The 27,392-nt window shown below is 44.9% G+C and overlaps 1 protein-coding gene across 2 annotated transcripts in view; it reads right to left on the reverse strand.

The window, feature by feature from the left end:
• BBS1 (Bardet-Biedl syndrome 1) overlaps nucleotides 1-27,392 on the reverse strand; it is a 541,250-nt gene that overhangs the window by 381,951 nt on the left and 131,907 nt on the right. For both annotated transcript variants that reach the window (XM_078660785.1, XM_078660786.1), the window contains exon 11: nucleotides 16,992-17,150. In XM_078660785.1, the coding sequence (XP_078516911.1) occupies nucleotides 16,992-17,150 (159 nt within the window). The remainder of the gene's footprint in view (nucleotides 1-16,991; nucleotides 17,151-27,392) is intronic.

Consider the following 27,392-nt stretch of genomic DNA (forward strand, 5'->3'; position numbering starts at 1 on the left):
ATAGTGTTTGGTAAAGGTGTGTGGTGTAGACCATGTTACAGCTTTGCTGATGTCCTTTATGGGTATATTGCCTAAAAATGCCATAGAGGCTCCTAGTTTGCGAGTGGAATGCGCTCTAGGGGGAATTGTTAATCTGCGTTTAGCTTTGATGTAGCCTACTTGAATGCACTTAACTATCCACCATGCAATACTTGATTTTGATATTGGATTGCCTTTATGTGGTGGAGCAAAATCAACAAAAAGTTGCTTTGTTTTCCTGAAAGGTTTTTTCCTTTCTATATGGTAGAATAATGCTCTTTTGACATCTAAGGTGTGAAGAGCACGTTCTGCAACTGAATCTGGTTGAGGGAAGAACACATGCAACTCAACAGATTGGTTGATATGAAAGGCAAAAATGGCTTTAGGTAAAAATGTGGGATTAATCCTTAGAACCACTCTGTTTTGGTGTATTTTTAAAAATGGTTCTTCCATGGTTAGTGTCTGAAGCTCACCCACTCTCCTCAGAGATGTGATGGCTATGAGGAAGGCTACCTTCCGTGTGAGAATTTGAAGTTTACATTTGTGCAATGGCGCAAAAGGCAGACCCATGAGTCTTGTAAGAACAATGTTGAGATTCCACACTGGAGCAGGTGGAAGTCTGGGTGGAATGACTCTTAAGTCCTTCCATGAAAGCTTTAATAGCAGGCACGCTAAAAAGAGACATATGTTGTCTGTTTTGAAGATATGCAGCTATTGCAGCAAGATGTAAGCGTATAGGTGTAGTAGGTAGCAAATGATATTTTTAATTGAAGCATCTAGCGGATTGATTTTATTGTTGTAACAGTAAATGACAAACCTTTTCCACTTTGCTGCATAGCATGCTCTTGTGGTAGGTCGTCTAGCCTCTTTGATAATATTCATGCAGTCTGGCGGGAGAATAAGATAACCAAACTCTAAGATTTCAGGAGCCAGATCGCAAGGTTGAGATGACTGGGATCTGGATGCTTTATCTTTCCACGGTTCTTAGTGAGAAGATTAGGAGTAAGGTGTTGTTTTCGGTGAGGAACGACTGATAGCTCCAACAGGGTTGTGAACCAGGGTTGACAGGCCTATGTGGGAGTAACTAAGATTAGTTTCAGGGATTGTTGCCTGAGCTTCCGAACCACTAGTGGAATGAGTGGGAGAAGCGGAAAAGCGTAAGCAAATATCTTTGACCAATTCATCCATAGAGCATTGCCTTTGGACAATGGGTGTGGATACCTGGATGCAAAGTGTGATCATTTTGTGTTTAGGTGGTTGGCGAGCAGGTCTATCTCTGGGAAGACCCACATTTGGAAGAATGGGAGGGGAACTTGAGGGTGGAGTTACCATTCGTGGATCTGCTGTCGTTGACGACTGAGCAGATCTGCAATCTGGTTGTTTACTCCTGGAAGGTGTTCTGCAAGGAGATATATATTTTTTGAGGTATGGCCCATCTCCAGATGCTCTGGGCTAGCTGAAAGAGCTGGAGAGAGTGTGTGCCCCCCCCCCTGTTTTTGTATGTAATACATTGCTATGATGTTGTCTGTGCGAATCAGGACAACTTTGCCTACTAGATGAAGTTGAAAGGGTCTTCAATGCTAGAAAAATTGCTAGAAGTTCTAGATGGTTTATTTTTTTGTAAACAGATTTTATTTACTTTCATTTTGTCAATTAGTAGCAGTACATTTCAACAATAGTGTCTCACCATATCGTAAGCAGTGGGTGTCAACAATCATGGTTGTAGCTATGCAGTCCTGCTCCCTGCTTCTCACCCGTTGGAGTTGTCACCGCAAGGGCAACTTCGCTCCACATTCCGAGCAACTTTCGCAGACTTACATTCAATGCCTTTGGATCTGAGATCAGTTTCTCGGTTGTCTGTTCTCATCTTCACGCATACCTATCTAAACAACTAATAGGTGAACAAACCCCTCTCCCACCCCCACTAGAAGTTCTAGATGGTTTATGTGGAGTTGTTTCTGTTGCAGAGTCCACATGCCCTGAATGGTATGTTTTTAGAGATGAGCTCCCCAACCAGTGAGCGATGCGTCTGCCGTTAGCACTATTTGTGGAACCGGGTCGACTACTGGCTGCCCCTTGGAAAGGTTTTGTATGTTCCACCACTGCAGAGAGCGATGGGTGCGGCTATCCACTAACACTAGATCTGATAACTGACCATGAGCCTGGTTCCACTGACGTTCTAAGCATTCCTGTAGGGGACGCATTTGGAGTCTTGCGTAAGGAACGATTAAAATGCAAGATCCCATCATTCCTAGCAGTTGCATGAACATTCGAGCTGGTAATGAGTGTTGAGGCTGAAACTTTGATTTTAGAGTCTGAATGTTGCAGATTCTGACTGGGTTGGGACACGCTAGGCTAGAGCTTTCGGAGTGTCTATTGTGGCTCCTAGATACACATGTTTGTTAGATGGTTGGAGATGAGACTTGGTGAGGTTTACAGTGAACCCGAGATCGTGAAGCAGTTGCACTGTTTTTCGAGAGTGGCGTAGGCAGCTCTGTTGCGAGCTGGCTTGTATTAGCCAGTCGTCTAGGTAGGGGAAGACGGGGGGGGGGGGGGACCGAGGCGGCTAGGCCAACTTATGTTTGAATGTGTTTCGGCTTTATTTCCGAGTATCATTAGCTCCGTTTTGTCCCCATTGAGTTTGAGGAACGATTGGTCCATCCAAGTGGCTACCTCCTCCAGGTAGGACTTAAGGTCAATGGGGTTATCCTTAGGGTGTTCTAGGGCTACTACCAGTTGGGTGTCATCTGCGTATGTAACTATTCTGACACCATAAGGCTGTACTATCTCGGCCAGTGGTCTTAGGTACACATTAAAAAGGGTGGGGCTTAGAGATGAACCCTGCGGGACCCCGCAGGTGAGTGGAATCTCTCTTGATGTGTACCTGCCTTCGAACACTTGGAACGTTCTATCTGATAGGAAGCACTTCAAGCATGCTAAGGCCTTTCCTACGACTCCTATCTATATGAGTCTGTCTAATAGGATCCTATGGTTTACCGTATCAAAAGCGGCCGTAAGATCTAGCAGGATAACTGCCACTGTTCCTCCAAGATCCAGCACTTTCCGAGCTTCCCCCATTACTGTTAGGAGTGCTGTTTCCGTCCCATGGTTAGGTCGGAAGCCTGTCTGTGATTTGTGCAGAATGTCATGTGATTCCAGATAGTGGGACAGTATTTTGTTCACGTGGTTCTCTAGTATCTTACTGACTAATGGGAGAAGTGAAACCGGTCGATTGTTCCCCCAGTTATCTGGATTCAGATTTGTTTTTTTTATAAGTGCCTTCACCATCGCCTGTTTCCACCTTACCGGTACTGTTGAAGTGGTCAGGGAAAGGTTGAGCATTTCCAGGAGTACTGGGAGGATTGTTTCCTTGACTTTCTTTAGCATGTGTGCGAGCGCTGGGTCTCTAGGAGATCCTGATTTGATTTCCCCAAAATTTTTATCCAGGGTAGTGAAATCCATGTTCGGGATTTCTTCAAGAAGCCATAGTTTCTGTGGCCCACTAGCTGTTTCGGGGTGTGGTGTATCCGTCTCTTGAGGGGGTTGGAACGTGTTGTATATATTGAGAATTTTATTATTAAAGAATTCTGCTAGTTCCTTACATCTCTGAGGGACTCCTTCAGTGGAACCTTCTGGCTGAGGGCAAGTTGATCAAGTTTTCACTATTTTGGCTATTTCTTTAGGGGCGTTAGTTGCTGCCTTGATTTTTTCCTTAAAGTAAAGTGCCTGTGATTTTTTTATTTCTATTTGATATATTTGTATTGCCTCTTTGTATTTTTGCTTTTTCTCCGGGCAATAGTTCCTTCTCCAAGCCCTCTCAAGCTTTTTACAATTTTGCTTTAGTTCCCGAATATTTGGTGTGTACCATGGGGACCTTTTGTTAATGGGCCTCCTTGACCTCCATTTAAGGGGGATGGTTGCGTCCAGAGATGCAGTGATCCTTTCATTATATTTATCATATGCACTAGTGGGTTCAATGTCACTGCTAGGGTAGGTGGTTGTTAACCGTTCTGTCCAGGTTTCAGGGATGATTTTGGCCCATGGACGGTCCTATTCCTTCGTGGGTTGGTAGTCTGATGGTGGGTTAGGTAGTCTCCAGACTATAGGGACTATAAAGTGGTCTGACCAGGGGATGGAGACGGGGTCTAGTGTCTCAAAGTAATCCATGTTAGAGAAAACCGGGTCTAGTATACTGCCTTTATTGTGAGTTGGGCTAGTTACAGTTTGTCGGAGTTGAAGAGCTAGAAGATTTTGTGTGAGGCTGCATTCCTCTGCTTTCTTGGGGTCCTCTAGGTGCAGATTTAGATCTCCTAGGATGGTGAAGCTTGCGGTTAGGTTTGCCCTGGATGACGCTAGGTTGGTGAGAGACTCAATGAACATCCCGCAGGGGCCAGGGGGTCTGAATATTAGTATTTATTTATTTATTTATTTAAAGTTTTATATAGCGCTGGCTAGACCCGGAGGTATCAGAGCGCTTTACATGAGCATCAGATCATAGTTACAGGTTACATCGTTACAAAGGTTACACAGTTCTTAGAGCATGGCAACATAGTTACTTGTAAGGTAGAGATAAACTATATGCACAAATACGTAAGGGGAAACAGCAGGCAAGGTGAGAGATTCAGGGGAGGGGGGGTTGGAGCAGGGGAAGTAGACAGGTAATGAAGGCGGGAAAGAGGAGGGGAGGGTGAGAGACACAGCATGGGAAGAGGAGGGGAAGGGTGACGGGGACAAAAACCGGTAGACGAGTCAAGGCAACATCCAAAGTCCAGTAAGCTGTGATCCCTGGGGAAGTGCTATCACTTCCCTATCTCTGTTGCGAGAGGCTCCCTTTACGCAGTGGACTCTCTCAGAGGGGTCTCTGAGACTCCAAGGCCTACACACTGGATCCTTCCCCAAAAAGGGGAGAGAGAGTGCTTTGGCAAGGGGTGCCATACCATACCTCAAGTGTGAGTGGCTCCCTTGGCGCAGTGGACTCACTCAGCGGGTTCGCTGAGACTCCAGAGTATAAATATTGGATCTTTCCCCAACAAGGGGAGGAGGAGTGCTTAGTCAAAGGGCACAAAGGACGGGGGGTATGCTGAGTAGCAGGCAGGGGGAGAGATTCAGGGGAGAGAGGATAGTAGCTAGGGGAGAGACAATAAGGAGAGACGAAAATAAGTCTGCCTGAAGACCGACTGGGTAGGTGACGACCAAGGAGGGAATCCACGGCCCATCTCCCCTATAGCTAAACCAGGTAGCTCCATCGGGCATCAGACAAAATAGTTCAGTCTCAATGCATTGAGAGAGGAGGGAAGGAGAGACATAAATAGAGGGAGGATGCGGGAAGAGACGACAGGGGAGACGAAAGGAAGCGCAACAATGTGGTTCAACAATATACCTGAAAAAGAACAAGTAAACATTAAATCAAACAGTCGGCAATACATTAGGGGAGGAGAGAAAGGAGAGAGAAAGTAGTGGGGGGGTAGGGGAGGAGAGAGTGTGAGGATAAGGGAAGATACAACCGTAGAGACGAAAGGAAGTCTGTCTAAAGACCAACTGGGTAGGTGACGACCAAGGAGGGAATCCACGGCCCATCTCCCCTATAGCTAAACCAGGTAGCTCCATCGGGCATCAGACTAAATAGTTCAGACAAAGGGCATGTGAGGGCAGAGGACAGAAGCTGGAAAGAGTAGGAGCGGAGAGAGGGGAGGGTGTGTGTGTGAAGGATAGAGTGAAAGCCATGCTCTCACAGTCTTGTGCAATGTCTGGTTCTATGCAACCTTTTATGTGGTCTTTAAGGATGATGGTTATCCCTCCTCCCTTCCCTGACTTCCTATCGTTTCTTAATATATGATATCCTGGGGGGAGGGTTTGTACCACATCTGGGTCTGAGTCTGTGTGCAGCCAAGTTTTGGTGAGAAAAAGAGCCTCCGGCTCCTCTTCTCTGAGTAATATGTTGATTTCCGTATGGTGTTTTGGCATCGACCTGCAGTTTACTAGGAGTAATTTACGCTCCGCATTTTTAACTTTATTAGTAGGGCTGGGCTTAGGTGTAATAACTTGAAATGTGCATTTAGGGCAGGGGCGGTGACTGGATGTAGGGGCGATGCAGTGCCCACAACGTTAATTTTCCGGTTTCCTTATTGCCATGAGGTGGTGTCTTGAATAGGTGATATGGACCCCTTTGGTCCAGGGGGCCTGGCCCCTGGTCCCGGTCGGGCGCAGACGGGCGCAGACGGGCGCAGACGGGCTTGCATTTGGCGCGCGCCGCGGCGCGCCCGCTGCGCGGGACGTGAGGCATCCGGTTTTTACCCTGTGAGGTCGGTCAGCTGAGCGAAGCTGATTGGTTTAGAATGCTCGGAAGTCGTAATCACTTCCGGTGGCACGCTCCGGTCCCTCCACACAAACCGAAAAATCGGCGGTGGACCGGGGACCTGGTGCTTAAGGATGCGTGAAAGGAGGTGGGTGGCTGTAAACCTGAGGTATTTGCGGTGAGCAGGGTGAATGGGAATATGGAAATAGGTGTCCTTTAGATCCAGAGTGGATAGAAAGTCACCTTGCTGCTGAAGGAGCAAGAGAACCTGTTGAAGTGTGACCATGTGAAAGTGGTCTGATTGGATGTAGAGATTTAGTTGTCTGAGGTCTAATATAGGTCTTAGAGATCCATCCTTCTTGGGAATTAATAAGTACAGGGAGTATACCCTGGTCCCTTGGTACTGTAATGGGGCTGGTTTTATAGCTTGTTTTTCTAGGAGAGAGAGAGAACCTCTTGCTTTAAGAGTGAGAGATGTTCAGGTGACATTGCATGTGGTCTTGGAAGGATATTTGGGGGATTGGCTGTAAGTTCCAGGCAGTAACCATATTGGATAATTTTCAGTACCCATTTGTCTGAAGTGATGGAGTTCCAGACAGGGAGAAATTGGGAGAAACGTTCCCCGACAGGAGTGGAATGATCAGGAGGTACGGGATGGAAGTCACGGTTTGTTGTTGGATGGGGAAGAGCGTGTGGAGTTGCCTCTCTTTCTTCCCTAACCACTGTTCCCTCTAAAAACTCCTCTGAAATAACCTCTTGGTGAGGGAGATTGAGTATTACCCTTGTAAGAGGAGGAGGTAGTCTCTGTGGATATGTTTTCAGAGCCACCCCTATTAAAGGAGTGGCGAAAGGAACCTCTATTGGTGGGTGACTGCAAAGCCCCCATGGACTTTGCGACCTCTGTATCTTTTTTCATTTTGTCCAGCGAGGTGTTAACTGTTGGTCCAAAGAGATGTTCACTATCAAAGGGTTGGTTGAGGATGGAGGTTTGTACCTCAGGTTTGAAATCTGAAATTCTCAACCAAGCATGCCTTCGTAAGAATACACTGGTGTTAATTGTATGGGCTGCGGTGTCTGCCGCTTCTAGGGCACACCTGATTGAGGTTTTTCTAATGAGCTTACCCTCTTGAATAAGGTTGTTAGCCTTAGTCTTGAATTCGTCGGATAAGAACTGCATGAGATTCTCCAACTCATCATAATGAGCCCTGTCATAACGAGCCAACAAAGCTTGCGTATTGGCAATACACCAATGGTTAGCTGCTTGTGAAGCTACTCTTTTGCCTGAGCCGTCAATGAGCTTGGACCCCTTATCTGGAGGAGGAGCTTCACCTGACGTTTGGGAGTTGGCTCTCGATGCGAGCATTAGCGACTACAAGAGAGTCTAAAGGTAATTGACCTTTGATGTATGTAGGGTCAGTGGGTGCAGGGTTATATTTTTTCTCCACCCTAGGAGTAATAGTTCTTGCCCTGACAGGGTCGTTGAAAATGTCATCAGTGTGTTTTAACATGCCTTTGAGCATGGGTAATGTAGGAGTGACTCTGTGAGAGGAGCTAAGGGTCTCAAAGAGGAAATTCAGCTCTAATGGTTCTGAATGTAACCCCACCCTGTGATATTGAGCAGCCCTATTAAGGAGCTCAACAAAGCCAATGTTGTCATTTGACGGGGAGGGCCTGGAGGGGTACAAATCTGGATCATTAGCTTGATCTGGATTAGTGTGATAATCCTGCCAAGGATCAGTGTCCTGTGGGAGATCGTGATTGTCATCCCCATCTCTATCCCCATCATCTTGTTGGTTAGGTGAAGTTGTTGGCGGTGGTGAATTATCAGGCGAAATAAGTAAATTGGGATTAATAGGAGAAGTAGGTGGGATGTAAGGAGGAGAAGTGTTAGTACTCACACTTATCTTTTTTAGAGGAATGTGGTAGTCTTCTGGTAGGTCTAATTTTCTCTTTTTTGAAAGCATGGCCTGAAAATGCCCTGTATCAGGGTGAATCACCAACTTTTTCTGCTTCGGATCCGAAATAGAGTGATCAGACCTAGGCTCTTTCGACAGAGTCTCTTTATTCTTTGTTGCCTGTTTCAGCGTCAAAGGTTTTGGCTCCAAGCCTTTCGGCACCGGTGGTGGCGGCTTGGACTTGTGTTTCATGCCGAAGGTGTGGGGTTGGCACCGAGATAGGGGTCGGTTCGAGCCCGAATAGGAAGGCTTTTTTTTATGTTTCGGAGCCTGGCCCGAGGGCGGGGCGTCAGAAACTTTTTGTTAGTGCCGACCTTGGTCCGAAGGCAGAGGAGGGACCGGAGCCTTTGTCTTAGGCTGCTGGGGGGGCAGGGGTTGTCTTTACTTACGGTACGCTGACCCGGAGTAACTTCCTCCTGTTCTTCGATGGCGGAGTCAGCTTCGGATAGGGAGAAGTGTATTTCTTCAGCTCCTTGGGCATGATGTTCGGAGTCGGAATCTTCGCCGAAGATGTCCAGTGCGTAGCCGCTTTGCTGTTGCATCTCGTGACGTCGAGCCCGATGATCACAAAGTCTTTTACGATCAGAATGATCGTCACGCGTCGCAGTCTTTCTCATTGTGTTCCGGGGATAGACAGAGGTCGCACACTTCATGCAAGTTGGTGTGTGGAAATTTAGCATGATACCCGGGACATAACTTGAAAGGAGTCCGTTCCATCGACTGCTAGAGCGGTTGGCGCGGGTAGGACCGATGGCATTCCACTAGTTTTCTGATCGAAGATGTTAAAGTTAAAACGGTACGCGACAAATGGGGAACGGCGATCGGTTAAAATACTGTTGAGGGTATAGATTGCACATCGAAGGGGTCCGAGAAACGGTGCCTAACCGGAGCGCAGCAATACACATCCGAACCTGATGGCGGAAAAAACACAATCTAGGGATGGAGTCGATGCCCAAGCGCACTATCCCCGAAAGGAGGAGTCACCTACCTCGCGAATTGAAAGACTTCTTTGAACAAAAACGAAGTGCAAACATCTGGACCCAACACTAGATGGTGATCTATGCATAGCATGTGATCTACAGCTCAAATGCCTCCAACATCTAGATTCAGAGTCCATCAGCTGCTCAATGGTAGTGTCTCTTTGTTTATGGGGCAATAACACCAACTACTTCATCAGCAGAACCCTCAGATCAGCCACTGCAGTCTTATAAACTGTGATTTTAAATGTCTTGCAATCAACACTGATACTTTTCTTTACTTCATCTCACTATATGGAATTCTCTCCTGCTCTCTTTTTCAGAGGCAAGGTACAACTCTGACAGCTCTAGAGCAGCTCGCCGAAAGTTATGTTTTTGGCCCTTGAACATGAAACCTACTGGAGTGTGGGCGCTTTATAGAAGAGGCAAGACGTATTATAACATAACAAAGTGTCTTTTGGTAGATTAGTCAAATGACATACTAAAACCTCAAAGGCAGTCTGCTACTAATTAATGAATGTATGCTACTAAAAAATGAATGAATGTTCAGGTGACATTTCATGTGGTCTTGGAAGGATATTTGGGGGATTGGCTGTAAGTTCTAGTCAGTAACCATATTGGATAGTTTGCAGTACCCATTTGTCTGAAGTGATGGAGTTCCAGACAGGGAGAAATTGGGAGAGACGTCCCCCGACAGGAGTGGAATGATCAGGAGGTACGGGATGGAAGTCACGGTTTGTTGTTGGATGGGGAAGAGCATGTGGAGTTGCTCCTGTTTCTTCCCTAACCACTGTTCCCTCTAAAAACTCCTCTGAAATAACCTCTTGGTGAGGGAGATTGAGTATTACCCTTGTAAGAGGAGGAGGTAGTCTCTGTGGATATGTTTTCAGAGCCACCCCTATTAAAGGAGTGGCGAAAGGAACCTCTATTGGTGGGTGACTGCAAAGCCCCCATGGACTTTGCGACCTCTGTATCTTTTTTCATTTTATCCAGCGAGGTGTTAACTGTTGGTCCAAAGAGATGTTCACTATCAAAGGGTTGGTTGAGGATGGAGGTTTGTACCTCAGGTTTGAAATCTGAAATTCTCAACCAAGCATGCCTTCGTAAGAATACACTGGTGTTAATTGTATGGGCTGCGGTGTCTGCCGCTTCTAGGGCACACCTGATTGAGGTATTTCTAATGAGCTTACCCTCTTGAATAAGGTTGTTAGCCTTAGTCTTGAATTCGTTGGATAAGAACTGCATGAGATTCTCCAACTCATCATGATGAGCCCTGTCATAACCAGCCAACAAAGCTTGCGTATTGGCAATACACCAATGGTTAGCTGCTTGTGAAGCTACTCTTTTGCCTGAGCTGTCAATGAGCTTGGACCCCTTATCTGGAGGAGGAGCTTCACCTGACGTTTGGGAGTTGGCTCTCGATGCGAGCATTAGCGACTACAAGAGAGTCTAAAGGTAATTGACCTTTGATGTATGTAGGGTCAGTGGGTGCAGGCTTTTATTTTTTCTCCACCCTAGGAGTAATATTTCTTGCCCTGACAGGGTCTTTGAAAATGTCATCAGTGTGTTTTAACATGCCTTTGAGCATGGGTAATGTTGGAGTGACTGTGAGAGGAGCTAAGGGTCTCAATGAGGAAATTCAGCTCTAATGGTTCTGAATGTAACCCCACCCCGTGATATTGAGCAGCCCTATTAAGGAGCTCAACAAAGCCAATGTTGTCATTTGACGGGGAGGGCCTGAAGGGGTACAAATCTGGATCATTAGCTTGATCTGGATTAGTGTGATAATCCTGCCAAGGATCAGTGTCCAGTGGGGGATCTTGATTGTCATCCCCATCTCTATCCCCATCATCTTGTGGGTTAGGTGAAGTTGTTGGCGGTAGTGAATTATCAGGCGAAATAAGTAAATTGGGATTAATAGGAGAAGTAGGTGGGATGTAAGGAGGAGAAGTGTTAGTACTCACACTTATCTTTTTTAGAAGAATGTGGTAGTCTTCTGGTAGGTCTAATTTTTTCTTTTTTGGAAGAATGGCCTGAAAATGCCTTGTATCAGGGTGAATCACCAACTTTTTCTGCTTCGCATCCCAAATAGAGTGATCAGACCTAGGCTCTTTTGACAGAGTCTCTTTATTCTTTGTTGCCTCTTTCAGCGTCAAAGGTTTTGGCTCCAAGCATTTCGGCACCGGTGGTGGCAGCTTGAGCTTGTGTTTCATGCCGAAGGTGTGGGGTTGGCACCGAGATGGGGGTCGGTTCGAGCCCGAATAGGAAGGCTTTTTTTATGTTTCGGAGCAGGGCCCGAGAGCGGGGCGTCAGAAACTTTTTGTGAGTGCCGACCTTGGTCCGAAGGCAGAGGAGGGACTGGAGCCTTTGTCTTAGGCTGCTGGGGGGGCAAGGGGTTGTCTTTACTCACGGAACGCTGACCCGGAGTAACTTGCTCCTGTTCTTCGATGTCGGAGTCAGCTTCGGATAGGGAGAAGTGTTCTTCTTCAGCTCCTTGGGCATGATGTTCGGAGTCGGATTCTTCGCCGAAGATGTCCAGTGCGGAGTCGCTTTGCTGTTGCATCTCGTGACGTCGAGCCCGATGATCACAAAGTCTTTTTCGATCAGAATGATCGTCACACGTCGCAGTCTTTCTCATTGTGTTCCGGGGATAGACAGAGGTTGCACACTTCATGCAAGTTGGTGTGTGGAAATTTAGCATGATACCCGGGACATAACTTGAAAGTAGTCCATTCCATCGACTGCTAGAGCGGTTGGCGCAGGTAGGACCGACGGCATTCCACTAGTTTTCTGATCGAAGATGTTAAAGTTAAAATGGTACGCGGCGAGTGGGGAACGGCGATCGGTTAAAATACTGTTGAGGGTATAAAATTTAGCATGATACCCGGGACATGCAAATTTATAGATATGGGACTTCTCTTGGCTAAACGAGAAATAACGAGACACTGGAAAGCGAGGACAGGCCCCATATACAGGCGATGGGTGAACGAGTTCCGAAATGGGCAGCATGTGAGAGCACACTCAGGTACCAGCAGGCTCGCCGAACAGCGGATGACAAAGCGTTAGAGGCGCCAGCCGCATAGGAAGCGCTTGTGCAGGCCCTACGCGACAGCGCAACCACAGATAGAGAGGGCACTCCCAATGAAGATGCCACAGCCCCCGATAACACACAGGATACATCTACCACTTAGACACTTATCGATTCCTGATTACACACAGGAAGGCAGGCTAACAGCGGGCTCAGGCGTAGGTGGCGAGATCAATGGGGGGTCGGAGGGGGGAGGTAGAAAATGATATAGATGTGAGGGGGTGGGGTTTGGGAGGGGTGAAAAATAAAAGGGGACGAGGAAATCCCACGCAAAACGGCTGCAACTGTCACTGCGTCACTGTGATTAGAATTACGTTGCACGACGACGCCCGACCTCCGGGTTGTGGGCTTAAAGGCTGTGTTCAACGGGTAACGATGGTTGCGGGGAGCTGACAACGGGGAGACGATACCTAACTGTATGAACCCTGTATATCATAAGTCTGCAATAAAAACTGTTTAAAAAAAAAATGATACCCGGGACATAGCTTGAAAGGAGTCCGTTCCATCGACTGCTAGAGCGGTTGGCGCGGGAAGGACCGACGGCATTACACTAGTTTTCTGATCGAAGGTGTTAAAGTTAAAACGGTACGCGACCAATGGGGAACGGCGATCGGTTAAAATACTGTTGAAGGTCTAGATTGCACGTCGAAGGGGTCAGAGAAACGGTGCCTAACCGGAGCACAGCAATACACATCCGAACCTGATGGCGGAAAAAACACAATCTAGGGATGGAGTCGATGCCCATGCGCACTATCCCCGAAAGGAGGAGTCACCTACCTTGCGAATGGAAAGACTTCTTTGAACAAAAAAAACGAAGTGCAAACATTCGGACCCGACACTAGATGGTGATCTATGCATAGCATGTGATCTACAGCTCAAATGCCTCCAACATCTAGATTCAGAGTCCATCAGCTGCTCAATGGTAGTGTCTCTTTGTTTATGGGGCAATAACACCAACTACTTCATCAGCAGAACCCTCAGATCAGCCACTGCAGTCTTATAATCTGTGATTTTAAATGTCTTGCACTCAACACTGACACTTTTCTTTACTTGATCTCACTATATGCAATTCTCTCCTGCTCTCTTTTTCAGGGGCAAGGTACAACTCTGACAGCTCTAGAGCAGCTTGCAGAAAGTTATGTTTTTGGCCCTTGAACAAGAAACCTACTGGAGTGTGGGCGCTTTATAGAAGAGGCAAGACGTATTATAATATAACAAGGTGTTTTTTGGTAGATTAGTCCAATGACATACTCAAACCTCAAAGGCAGTATGCTACTAATTAATGAATGTATGCTACTAAAGAATGAATGAATGTATATAGTAAGGACTCAGTTTACAAACAATTATGTTTTTGGCCTCAAACAAAAAACCGGCTGGTGTTTGAGTGCTTTAAAAAAAGACACTGGAGCCGGAGGAGCCAAGCTCGCGAGCGAAATGGTCGCCTTGTAGCTCGGCTCCGTCAGCCCTCCGGCCTGACTCGCATATCCTGCTACATATCCTGCCCAGAGACGATACATTTTCGAAGAAAGAGAAACGCAACACTTCGCTCCCACTCACCGTCTGACCTGGAGGCTCCGACTTGCGGTGGATCCGGAGTTGTGCCCTCTTGCGGAAACCGGGGCCTTTGTGAAGCTGAGACCGGGGCTTCGCCTATTGGATCCGCCTGGCGTTGTGGTGACTGTTGGCCCCGGCCGAGAGACTGCACCACGAGAGAGAGCCACTGTGAGAAATCCCCGGTGATCCTGGACCGGGCCTGCCTTGACGGCCGTGAGGCTGGTGCGGGGCGCGGTGCTCCATGGACTAACCGTGTAAAGGGGTTTCCCCGCCGCCGCTCCGTCCATCGACCCTGGACCCTCGCGCTCGAGCTATACTTTTGAGGAGCGCCGGCTCGAACATAGGCGACCTTCCGCTTGGTGGGGCTCTCTTTTCTGCACCGCGGTGGTCATTGCCGGGACCCCCCCAGACATCTGTAAAGGCCTACGTCTGTGGACTGTTCCGGGGGTGGCAGAGAGTGAAGAAGGGGTTGAATTTACAAAATGGCTGCCGCAGTTTGGAGCTGTGGATTTCCTCCTGATGGCGATCTCCGGTTGCTAGATTGCGCGGAAATGTGGCCATGTGGACGTGAGCCTACGATCGGCGACGTTCTTGCTGCTCTGAGATCTTTACACGCGACCTTGGCCCCCGGTGCTCCTGAGGACTTGTCCCGATCCACCGCCATCTTGGGTGAACGCTCCTTCAAGGTCCCCTCTTGCCTCGGTGATACCATTGCCTTAACCCCCTCGATGGCTCCGAAATATGGTGCTGCTATCCACCAACGGATTTGTACATCGGCGGCTTCAGAACCTCCTGTTCGATGTTCGGAAACTGGAGACTTAGACACTGTGCGAGGGCCCGGTCATCCCCGGGTGCCTGAGAAAGATGGCAGACTGTTGCTTGTTTTTACCTTGATGAGGTCTTGTTTCTATTTTGCCAATATACTCCCGCCTTTTCGAACGACGAGACTGCACTCCTGTTTTTTACTGCCCCTGTTGCTGTTGCTGATATATTTGGATTGCTTATTTGAATTTTTATTCACTTGCTTTTTCATTGACCTTTCTGACCAGCATCTGTATCGTATTCTTTTTCATTTGTGTGCTTGCCTCGCATCGTATTGCACGCTTCAGGCTGTTATTTGGTGGGTGGTAAATGCAGTGAAGAAGGGATTGGGGTGAGATGCATGGCCCCCGAAAGATTATTGGTATACGAATTCATGGCGGAGTTGCCCATATTCATAGTGTTATGAGAAACCTCTCTGAAAGTTTTATTGTGCTCGAGTCTATATCGTTCTGGTACACATGTACTGTAGTGTATGGTTGGGTGGAGGGCTGTAGCCGACCGTATTTATTTCTGATCTCATGCTCCTCCCTCCTATTTACTATTTTGTTTCCGTATCTTTTTTTGTCTTCTGCTTCTTTTCTCTCTTATCTCCACTATATTTCGGGTTCTGGTTTAGGGCGACGGGCGCTCTGTTTGGAGGATAGGCCGTAGCCTTCTGCAGGGGTGCTGGGTGGGATGGGTGGGATGGGTCTTTTTTGTTGTTTTATTTTCTTCAGTTCTATGGCCCTTTTGTATATCTTTATGGGGGTGCCGCGTCTATCCTTTGCCTCCCGTGGTATGATTGGGTGGGATATGTGACGTCACTGTTCCTCTTCTTAAAGTTCTGTTGCTTCCGTTGCGACTCCCATGCCCTCATCGTTGCAATTCCCCTGTTCCTATGTGTGTTCCTTGCTATGGGGAGCTTGTTCCGACGCGGCATTCCTCTTCTTTTAATCTGTGTTTTCTTTCCTTCTTTTCTTTCTTTTTCCCTCTTCCTCCCCTCCCCTTTTCCTTTTCTCCCCAGGTTAGTATGGCGGGCTAGTTTTAATGATATTACTATTCCGGCCCCCCTGTTCTGTATCCAAGTGCTATTGGGTGGTGGGTATGCCAAGTTATTATTGATTGCATATTGATTTGTGCTTCCCACGTCTGTCCTTCTACCGGTGTGTATAGTACTGCCATTTCTACATTGCTGCCCTTTATCCTTTGGCTATTAATGATTTGTGCGGGGTATCCGGATATTGTTTTGTTCTCGCTGAGCCTGCCATACGCCCTATCGTTATATTATAAAATTAACCTATATTACTCCTGATTGCTGGCCGTATAGATCCTCATACTTTCCCCACTCTTTTAGCGACTATATTGAATGTACAATTTTACTCTGATTTTGTGACTACTATTTTGGAATTTTTGACTGCTTTAACATGTCGTGGCCGGCCAGATCGGTTGTAGGCCCAGCCTTGTCTATCCTTTCTGTACAAATAAAGGTTTTAAAAAAACAACAAAAAAAAAGGCACTGGATATATTAATTAATAGGAGGTATCTTTTGGTAGATCAGCCACATGACATACACATACTCAAACCTCGAAGGCAGTATACTACTAATGAATGTAGTAAGCGCTCCATCCATACCAAGTTTTGGGTTACAAAGCAGCTCTTGCACTCAGTGACACTTTTCTTTACTGGCTCGCACTATATGGAAGTCTCTCCAGCTCCCTTTTTCAGAGACAAGCTACAACTCACTTTGAAGGTTCTAGCGCAGCTCACAGACAGTTATGTTTTTGGACCTTGAACAAGAAACCTACTAGAGTTTGGGCGCTTTATAGAAGAGACAAGACGTATTATAACATAACACAGTGTCTTTTGGTAGATTAGCCACATGACATACTCAAACCTCAATGGCAGTATGCTACTAATTAATGAATGTATGCTACTAATTAATTAATGTATTCATGTATATAGTAAGCGCTCAGCTTACAGACAGTTATGTTTTTGGCCCCTGATCAAAAATCCTGCTTGTGTTTGAGTGCTTTATAAAAGACACAGGACAAATTATAACAATACGAGGTGTCTTTTGGTAGATCAGCCACATGACATACTCAAACCTCAAAGGCAGTATACTACTAATGAATGTAGTAAGCGCTTCATCCACACCAAGGTTTGGGTTACAAAGTAGCTTAGTGACTGGAAACATTAAAAGAATCCTGCAAATTCCACAAAATACCTCATAGATGATGATAAAACCTCACTATGATGGAACATACAATAGGGCAAGGATGGGCCAGAAAAGGAAGGAAACCGACCTGCGTCTTGATGATGTACAGTAAACTTTTGTCACGGAACATGTGCACTTCCATGTTGGCCAGGCCAACCAACACTGCCTGAAATCCCCGTGCCTTCTGGTCCATCAGGCTCATAGTCATAATTGGTGCAGGTAGAGGCACAGTCCAGAGCTTCTTGCCCTGAAATAGAAAGCAAAATTGAGGTGTTACATAATGCCCTGAAATGGAGACTAAGAATATAAAAGAACTTACCAATGAAGAGCATTATCTAGTACCCTATTTTGATTTTGTCTCTAGTGTCACACTACTCTAATGTGTGCACAGAGTCCTAGGACAGTCCTTTGACATGTGAAAGATTCTGGACCTGTTTTGTGACCCGTTGAGCCATACCAGGCATACCCTCATTTCAGTGACAGCGGACAACTGTTCCTGACATGGGTTTTCATGGAGGGCAGTGGGAGAGTAATCAGTTTTGTGAATCAATAGTTGTGACCAGATTTTTCTATCTCTGTCACTGGACAGTAGGTTACTGGGCTACTTATGCAACAGTTTCATGCTATACGCTAACCAATATCCTCACATTACCGTTTCAAGTGTAAGTTGTGTGTGTTTGTTGCCTTAATGGTACATTCATTGTGTGCATGAGTGAGCCAAAGTAATGAAGGCCTGTGCTACACATTTTATATGCTCCTGGCTAGGCCTCTTGAACAAGATGGAGATTAGGCTGTTTTCATAGACATTGGAAGTGCGTTGCTGGTGTTCCTGAAGCTAGAGGGAGGAGAAGAGGGAGGATACCTAAACACTGGCGTAGTGAGAAAAGAGACAAGGCTCCTATAGAAACTTAGTTAGGCCTTTTGCTGAGATATGCTGCTGATTAGTCTTCCTGTAGCACTACAATTTGATAGACGGTGGGGTGAAGTTTCGGGCTGCAGTCTTTGTTGCTGAAAGTGAAAGGGATAATGATCAGTGGAAAGACGAAACGCAGGCCTCACCTAAAAGTGAGGCCTGCTTATTGTCTTTCCACTGATCATTATACAATGTAGCTGATATTAGCCACACCTCAAAGCTCACATCTCCTTGTGTCTCTGTTGACTGTACTCTAAGCTGGAGACAGCCCTACTGTGAGGAGTATCACTCTACACAAATGATGTTTTTGGAGGGCATATTGGAAAACACTGGAGAGTAGAACTATACCATAAACTAGTACTGAAAGCAGAGAAAACTGATCCACATATCCTGTTTCGTTTACTATATAAAAGTGTGAGCCACTGACTCACTATGTGTTTCACTTCTCTTTAAACAAGGAAGGAAATGCTCTGCAAAGTACTTAGAGCTGGTGTCTTTCTGACAAACAGTTTTCTAGAGGTGAGGGGACATCACAAAGTCTTGCCTTCTTGGCAGAAGCCCAATCACAGTGGGCCTCTCTTGAAATTATAGGATCACAGCCTGGTTGACAGGTATTAGTTTACCTATAACATTTGGAGTTCACTTGAAATAAGGGCAACCGAATGGCGAAACAATTTGTGTTTTCACTGCAAACAATAAATGTGTATTCACTGCTCAGCTTTGTTTTACCAGACTTCTGTCTCTGATGTTGCTGTGGGTACAGGGACTGCATCAAACTATATTTTAGTGTCAGACTTGGGAGGACACAGGGATTGCCATGGTACAATCGCCACACACATTCCCAGCCCACAAAGTCGGATTATAGAGTGCCTGAAGATTTCGCCCATTTTGAAAATGGCCCAAGCGTGTAGGCATAGCCCCAGCAACCATACCCCATAAGTTAGGGTATCCTCAGAGGTCATTCCTACCCACAAGCTTGTGCCAGGCATAAATGTGGCATCTCTAAGCACCCACATCAGAACAGTCCTGTACCTGTGGTAGACCAGAAGAGTACTGAATCTGCTGTTTGTGATCTGTGAAGAGCCTATAACACTGGATCTGATCTTCATCTTGTTGCCAGGAGAAAGTAGTGCACTCCAAGGGTCATAAGGCTGACCTGTTAAGCTACAGGGACACAACCATCTACAAGACACCTTTTCCAGCAGTACAATGACGGGAACTTCCCGTTGGCCAACGCCTGCCATCCTGTGACCCTTGGAGTCCAACTGACAGGTCTTCTGGGGCTTTTCATATTACACGTTAGGCCTACTTCAAAGAGGCCTTCCATGTCTTTGAAGTGAGACCACAGTGTAATATGAAAATCCCCTGGAAACCGGTCAATCAGGATGTGACATTCAAGTAAGGCATGGCCCTTTAAGGTCAAAACGGATCCTACCAGCCCTCTTGCATATTCTATCAAGTTCAGAGGCAACAAGAATTGGACTCCAAGGGTCATCCCTGCCTATTCAGGCTAGCCTACTGTGTTGCCTCTGGGAGTAAGTTCACACCTAATTCACACCTATTTAAATGCTAATTTCCGGCTGGAGTGGGAGAACAAAATGCAGATTTTGCTTCCAGGGTCTTCAGGTAAGGTAAAAATAACTTTAAAAGTTGTTTTCCCGTAATATTGAGAACAAATCGGACTTCACCACTGAACTGAATTTTTACAACTATTAAAAATAGATGTTTCATTATTTTTCAAGCTAGTCCCATTCCCGAGAAATTCAATTAGTATTCATTACTACAAATGCCAGTATTTTTTAAAGGGACAGCTAAAGCTGCTACAGTGAAAATTGTTTTAATGTGCTAGTCACTTAAAGGATATGTTTAACATTATTGATCCTACTTTTAAATATCATGCACTCCGCCATGCACCTAGGGGTGAGTTATAATTATAAGAAAGGAAGGTTTAGGCCTGTCAGAAGGGGTTGTTTTGACAGGTCTAATGTGCAGTTGAAACCTGCACAGCCAGGCTACTGGTTGCAGACCTGCAGTCATGTTTACATTGTCACCGTACTGGATGGTTCAATGGGTGCTGCAGTTCACTTGCAACATTTAACTAATAGGGTCAGGTTAGAGGTTGGTACCATAGACTAGAAACGCATGCGTAAGTTAAATATGCCTATCAGGAGTATACCAATATTACCAAGTTGAAAGGAGGAGCATGAGTAAAGTTCACTGAGTTCTATAGCCAGCAAAAATAGGGTTCTGCAAAAAGGCAAAAATCTTCAGGGTGACACGGGAGAAAGGGCAAATTTCCAATAAAATTCAACTGAACGCTGCTTATGCTAAACAGCGGTAATCTGACCAGGGCCTTAATGTGTGCTGCATAGACACTCTAATCCTAAGGGGAACCTGCCTAGCCAAACCAAAGGAGCTGGGGAATATCTCATGGTGCAGTAGTGCAACACCAGTTCCTTTAGCTCTGCTTGTTAATATTTCCTGTGTGGTGTTCCATTTTAAGTACATTTAATAAAGTAATTTTCTTTTCTTTGTATTACCTTTGTTTTTGTATATTGAACAAAAATCGCAGCAAGTATACGTTTACAGAGGTCGAAGGCAGGTGATCATCCGCACCAGATAGTACTTTTACCATTGCAACAGAGCAGTAAATGGCAATACATTTGATTGAAAGGGTAATTACATGTCTCTAACTTTTCGCATTTCATCCCCCACCCCTTCGGTCGTACCCCGCTAGTATCTGACTCATGCAGGTCCCTCACATTCAGTTTTGAGTTCAAGATGGCATTACACAACAGACGCCATTCACTAAAATCCTCCTTCAGTTTGTAATCTCTACAGATTCGCTTCATGTGGACTTCTTCCGCCAGAGTCCATTTGCGTACATTCTTACTCCATGCATACAGATCAGGAGCACACAGTCCCATCCATGTTATAGCCACCCTATGCCCCACCAGCATCAACAGTAATTGCAACAGCTTGTAAGCTATTTTGCACTTCTTGGGTTTCTTGATGTGTCCCAATAAGCACTGTAGTGGCACTTCCTCAATGTGAAAGCATGTGCATCTTCACACAGTCCCCACTAAATGGGACCAGAACTGGCTCACCCCGGGACATCTCCATGCTAAGTGTAGAAAATCAGCTCCTGCCTCATTACACCGTTGACAAGCATCTGGGCGGGTCAGGGTAATTTGATGAAGTTTCATTGGTATCATGCAGGTGCGGTGTTAGAAGTTGTAATGTACCATTTTAAATTGTGCATTACAAGATACTATATAGGTAAGCGTGCTTATGGGTGACCAGGTCTTGTGACCCAGGGGCTGGGCTAAGACAGCGTCACAAGCTGCCCTTGCCCTAGGAGGAGGGCCAGTTGAATCCATCCTCACTGTACAGGAGTGAAATCAGCCTGGCAACAGAGCCACAGGTGAGCAACATATTGGAGTATGTGGGCAAGGTCACTTTGGCAATTTCCATCAGACCAGCTTAATGTAGGCAGTGACACTGACTCAGCACTAAGTCCCCACATGCCTGCTCATATGTAATGAACAATTCACCCGGGTAGAGATCAGCTAACACTTCCCAGCCCCATTCCATCCACATCTGAAATGACATATGTGCCATCATTTTCCGCACTGGTGCGAGTATGCGTATGGGTAGCTCTAGATCAAATGAGGTGTGTCGCAGGACTGTCTCCACATACTGCTGCCAAATACTTGCGGTGTGAGGAACTATGTAGGACATGTCATCCGAGACCCCCCTACCCTTCGCCAATGCCACCGGAAGTTTATCCGGTTGAAATCATCCCACCAGCAGTCTTTTCTCCCAGTTGACCCGGCTATATAGTCAACGGGTCGTGTGCTGTAAGTGTGCAGCATAATTATATAAATCCAGTCTAGGTGCCTTCAGGCCCTCCTCATACCGATGGGTCAGGGTACCCAAGGCCACCCTGTTGCGACGTCCTGCCCAATGTAATGCCACAAGCAGGGTTCCGTTGCTTGATGATCCTTTTGGGAACTGGGCATAGTGAGTTTCGTAGTATGTAAAGGCAATGAAGCAGCACCACCATTTTGGCCACCGCCAGTCTGCCCATCAGTGAAAGTGGCAACAAATTCCAAAAGGTCACCGAACGCCACAGCGCTGCCACGACCCTGTCCACACTGAGGTGCATCAACTGGGCATCCTCAAGCGCCACATGCACACCCAGATATCAGAAATATGGCCCTTCTCAGAGTAACCTGAGATTCAGGAGACTCTCCAAGGGCCGGGCGGCCAAGTGAGCCAGAGGGAAGAGCAGGGATTTGTGCCGATTGAGACGCAGTCCAGAGTATTTACCAAAATCCTCCAGGTGCTGCAGCAGCCTTGGCAAAGCCACGCGTGGTGAGGCTAAATAAAAAAGGTATACCATAAAGTAGGTGACTAGTCGCACAGCATATTTTTAATTTTAAGTTCAATGTATGCTAGTGATCAGCTTATCTAGGTAAGTGAGGTTTGCAGCCCAGGTGTCGCCTCTCGTCTAGGACGACCGTTAATTGAAACCATAGCAAGTGCCTCCAATAGCTATCAGAGGCATCCCTAGGCGCTCCACTCTCAACGTCAGTTAAACACAATTCCGGAAATCAATCTCCAAATAAAGTTCTGATTTAATGTTTTCTCATCATATATTTGTCGTTATTTTGACATTTCATTCATCACAAATAAACATTGTTTTTGACGGTCTCATTATGCACAAATCATAGTCCAATGCATTTCGGGCTATGTGCCCTTCATCCGGGACATACGCTAGAAGCAAGATGAAAATAAAATAAAATCTATAAGTTTCCCAAATACAATAAACAAAACTCCATACAAAACCATAGTTTCATCAGTAATGTAGGTCATACGCATGCAGTGCTCCCCTTTATCGTGTGTACATGCAGCAAGAAAAACACTTATATCTCACTTGTTGTGCGTGTAGCTCTATCGCCAGAATATTTGTCTGCAAGAGTTAAAACAAACATGAAATCCCTGTTCTTTACTATCAAACCCATCATTGGTAACATATCTTACACTGTCATTTCTTAATTAATCTTACTTGCAATACGCAGAAAGCGTTTCTATGTTGTTCTTTCAACCATTAGCTCTCGGTTCTGGCGCCAAAAATGTTCAGCAGTGTGTAAGCCAATCACGCTAGGTTTAATAAAGACCAGTCTGAATCTCGTAACATGGCTGATTTCAATACGTTCCGATCTCCTATCACATGCTTTTCAATCAGCCAATCAGAGGCTGGCATGGGTTGTTTACAAATACCTTTACGAAGGCTTACCTTACCTGTATTATCTGCATACATACTCGCATTACAATGAAAATATTTAAAAATAATGAATGTGGAACGCTTGGCTCAGGCAACATAATCAATATGACTAAATTGTATTTCACAGATAACATAAAAATTCAATGCGCTCATTAAGCCCAAAGGGCTTGCTCGAGTTCAATAAATAAATCCAGTGATTTTCTCTTTGTAAAAGAAAACGATTATTGTCTCTTCCTTCAATCTTTTCAACAGTTTCAAGTACCACAAATTGTAGTTGAGAGATATTGTGATTGGCCTCTGTAAAATGGGTAGCTATGGTAGACTTTAAGCTCTTGGTACGAATATTAGATTTATGCTCATTTAGTCTCGTTTTGATCTTCCGTTCAGTTTTTCCGACATATGTTTTGCCACATGGGCACTTCAGCATGTAGATCAGATTCATACTATCACATGTGGCATTTACTTTCAACCTGATTTTGTGACCTTTCGTGGGATGGGTTATATGATTGCCTCTGATGATACTGTTGCAGTTCCCACATTGTAAGCAAGGGCGAGTGCCTCTATATTGTTTTTGAACCATTGTGGTCTGTTTCAACATTTCCCCAAAGTTTTTATTTCTGGTGAATGCAAAGATAGGTGGATTTTGGAAGGTTTGTTGAAAATCCGGTTCTGCCTTTAGTATTTTCCAATGATTATTGATAATCTTTTTGAATTTGAAACTTGCGGTAGAATATTTCGAAACGATTGTCATTCTGTCTTGTACTGACTTCTGTTTAACTGTTAGTAGGTCTTTTCTTTGCATGGTCTCCACTTTGTGTGTAGCTTGCAATATCAAAGGTTCCGGGTACCCCCTCTTTAGAAATCTATCTCCCATGAGTTTGATGTTCATTGTGGCTTTTTGGGGGTCTGAAGTGATGCGTTTAGCTCGCATCATTTGTGACGTAGGTAGATTCCTTTTCAAGGGTTCTTGATGAAAACTATGATAGTGAAGCGTATTGTTCTTGTCCGTTGCTTTCCGAAACATTTCAGTTTCAATTTTTCCATTTTTCAGGATGACTCGAACATCCAGAAAGGTCACTGATTTGGATGAGATCTCCCAGGTGAATTGAATTCTCTCTTCTTGTCTGTTCAGCTCGTCTAGAGCTAGTTCCAATAGTTCTGAACTGGCCTTCCATAGAATGAACACGTCATCAATGTAACGTACAAATAACTTTAAATTGTCCTGCCATTCTGCTTTGCTCAAGATATGTTCGGTTTCATACATTTTCATGAACAGATTCGCGTAGACCGGAGCTGCGCTATTTCCCATGCTCGTTCCAATTAACTGTTGATACCAAGAATTCTCGTATTTAAAGTAACTGTGATAGAGCGTAAAAATCGTAAGCTCCATTAAGAAAGATTGAAGTTTCCCATCATATTCCGTAGTTAAGATAGCCTCTTCCATTGCCTCTATCCCTAGGTTGTGCGGAATAGACGTATACAATGATTTGACATCTGCTGTGCATAGTATCAGGGACTCATGTTCATCAAGATCTAGAGCATTCAATTTAGACAAAAAATCCGTAGTGTCTCGGATATATGTTGCCATTTTTTGAACTGTCGGTTGCATTAATCTGTCAATGAACTTACCAATGGGTTCATGGAAGCTTTGTCTAGTCGATACAATCGGGCGTAATGGAGGATCAAGTTGGTTCTTGTGTATTTTTGGCGTCATGTAAAACGCAGGACTTTTTGGATATGGAGTTTTCAGAAATTTACTTGTTCTATCAGTGATGACACCTTCATTGATCGCTTTATCTATCAATTTTGTGAGAGTCATATGATATTCATTTGTAGGATTATGTTCAAGTCGTGCATAAGTGTTAGAATCACTGATGTGTTCCTGCACCTTTTGTTTATACATGGAAGTGTTCATAATCACGATACCTCCTCCTTTATCGGCTTTAGTAAGCATAATGTCTTTGTTCGTTGACAGTTTTTTCAAAATGTTCAGATCTTTTTTGGTCACGTTCTCTCTTTGTTTTGTCTGGCAATTGATCTTCAATAGGTCTTGTCTCACTAGAGTCTCGAATAAATCGAGTGCTTTGTGGCTAGTGGGTGCCATAAAAGTGCTTCTAGGCCTTAACCCTTTAAGTTGATCTTGATCTTCATTTGGTTGTTTGTCAGGTACTTGATTGAAAAAGTGTCGTAATCTTAACTTTCGCATTAGTTTAAAGAAACTAATTTCTAATTCTAAAGTATTGGTTCTGGTGGTCGGAACATAGGAGGTACCCTTCTGTAGTAGCTTGCGTTCTTGATCTGTCAAGGTATAGTCGGAGATATTTATGACTAGTTGGTTTTCGGTTGTTTTTTCTTCTCTTTCTCTTTCATAGTCGCTTTTCCCTGTTCTTTGGAGGTCACGCTTCTGGTGAGAGGTCCTTCTTTGTCCCCTCCTGAGTCTTCGAGATCTTGGTGACCCTGTTCTAAAAAAGAGACTTCCGAAACATTAGGTGTGATTGATGTTGACGGTTCATTCACTCTCTGGGGTTCAGTTTGGAGATTCGATTGTTTCTTCATCCCTTGTCTGTTGGTGAAACCTGGTCTGTTAGATGTGTCACTCCCCGATGAGGATGTATCTGTATGTGACGCGTATGGACGGTTTCTTCTTCGTTGGGCGTACACATCTGCCCATGTGTACACCTCTCCAAGCTTGTAGTCAAGCGTATCACGCCTAAATTTTCGGATCTTTCTTTCATTAATCTCTTGTGTGTGTCTTTCAATTTGATCTTTCACATCTGGAAGCAAGGGCAGAGACATTCGCTTTCAAAGAAGATGAAGCATCTAAAATCTATTCGTTAATAGGGGAACAAATTGACTCGACATCATCCAATAAGACTAAAGAACAGAATTTGAAACAACTTCTATATCTATCCAAGAGACATGTGAATCAAAAACTACATGCCAACACGTTGATCAAATACCACAGACTTCAGCGTATACCGAGGGGACTGCGCATTGCTTTGAAACCTTCTCTGTGTAAAAATTCCCAGAAGTTCAGAGATAAATGGTATGCTATCCTGAATAAATGTTCGTTGGACTTAATCTTATTAATTATTATTGAACTATCGGAAATCTTGAATGAATTACAAAAGGAAATAGATGAAACTACAGAAGAGTTGTCATCTATGTTAACAACAGAAGAACTAGATACCCTCTTACAAGATGTGAAAGATCAAATTGAAAGACACACACAAGAGATTAATGAAAGAAAGATCCGAAAATTTAGGCGTGATACGCTTGACTACAAGCTTGGAGAGGTGTACACATGGGCAGATGTGTACGCCCAACGAAGAAGAAACCGTCCATACGCGTCACATACAGATACATCCTCATCGGGGAGTGACACATCTAACAGACCAGGTTTCACCAACAGACAAGGGATGAAGAAACAATCGAATCTCCAAACTGAACCCCAGAGAGTGAATGAACCGTCAACATCAATCACACCTAATGTTTCGGAAGTCTCTTTTTTAGAACAGGGTCACCAAGATCTCGAAGACTCAGGAGGGGACAAAGAAGGACCTCTCACCAGAAGCGTGACCTCCAAAGAACAGGGAAAAGCGACTATGAAAGAGAAAGAGAAGAAAAAACAACCGAAAACCAACTAGTCATAAATATCTCCGACTATACCTTGACAGATCAAGAACGCAAGCTACTACAGAAGGGTACCTCCTATGTTCCGACCACCAGAACCAATACTTTAGAATTAGAAATTAGTTTCTTTAAACTAATGCGAAAGTTAAGATTACGACACTTTTTCAATCAAGTACCTGACAAACAACCAAATGAAGATCAAGATCAACTTAAAGGGTTAAGGCCTAGAAGCACTTTTATGGCACCCACTAGCCACAAAGCACTCGATTTATTCGAGACTCTAGTGAGACAAGACCTATTGAAGATCAATTGCCAGACAAAACAAAGAGAGAACGTGACCAAAAAAGATCTGAACATTTTGAAAAAACTGTCAACGAACAAAGACATTATGCTTACTAAAGCCGATAAAGGAGGAGGTATCGTGATTATGAACACTTCCATGTATAAACAAAAGGTGCAGGAACACATCAGTGATTCTAACACTTATGCACGACTTGAACATAATCCTACAAATGAATATCATATGACTCTCACAAAATTGATAGATAAAGCGATCAATGAAGGTGTCATCACTGATAGAACAAGTAAATTTCTGAAAACTCCATATCCAAAAAGTCCTGCGTTTTACATGACGCCAAAAATACACAAGAACC

Source organism: Lissotriton helveticus, chromosome 9 (genome assembly GCF_964261635.1).
Source record: "Lissotriton helveticus chromosome 9, aLisHel1.1, whole genome shotgun sequence".
Classification (NCBI taxonomy): domain Eukaryota; kingdom Metazoa; phylum Chordata; class Amphibia; order Caudata; family Salamandridae; genus Lissotriton; species Lissotriton helveticus.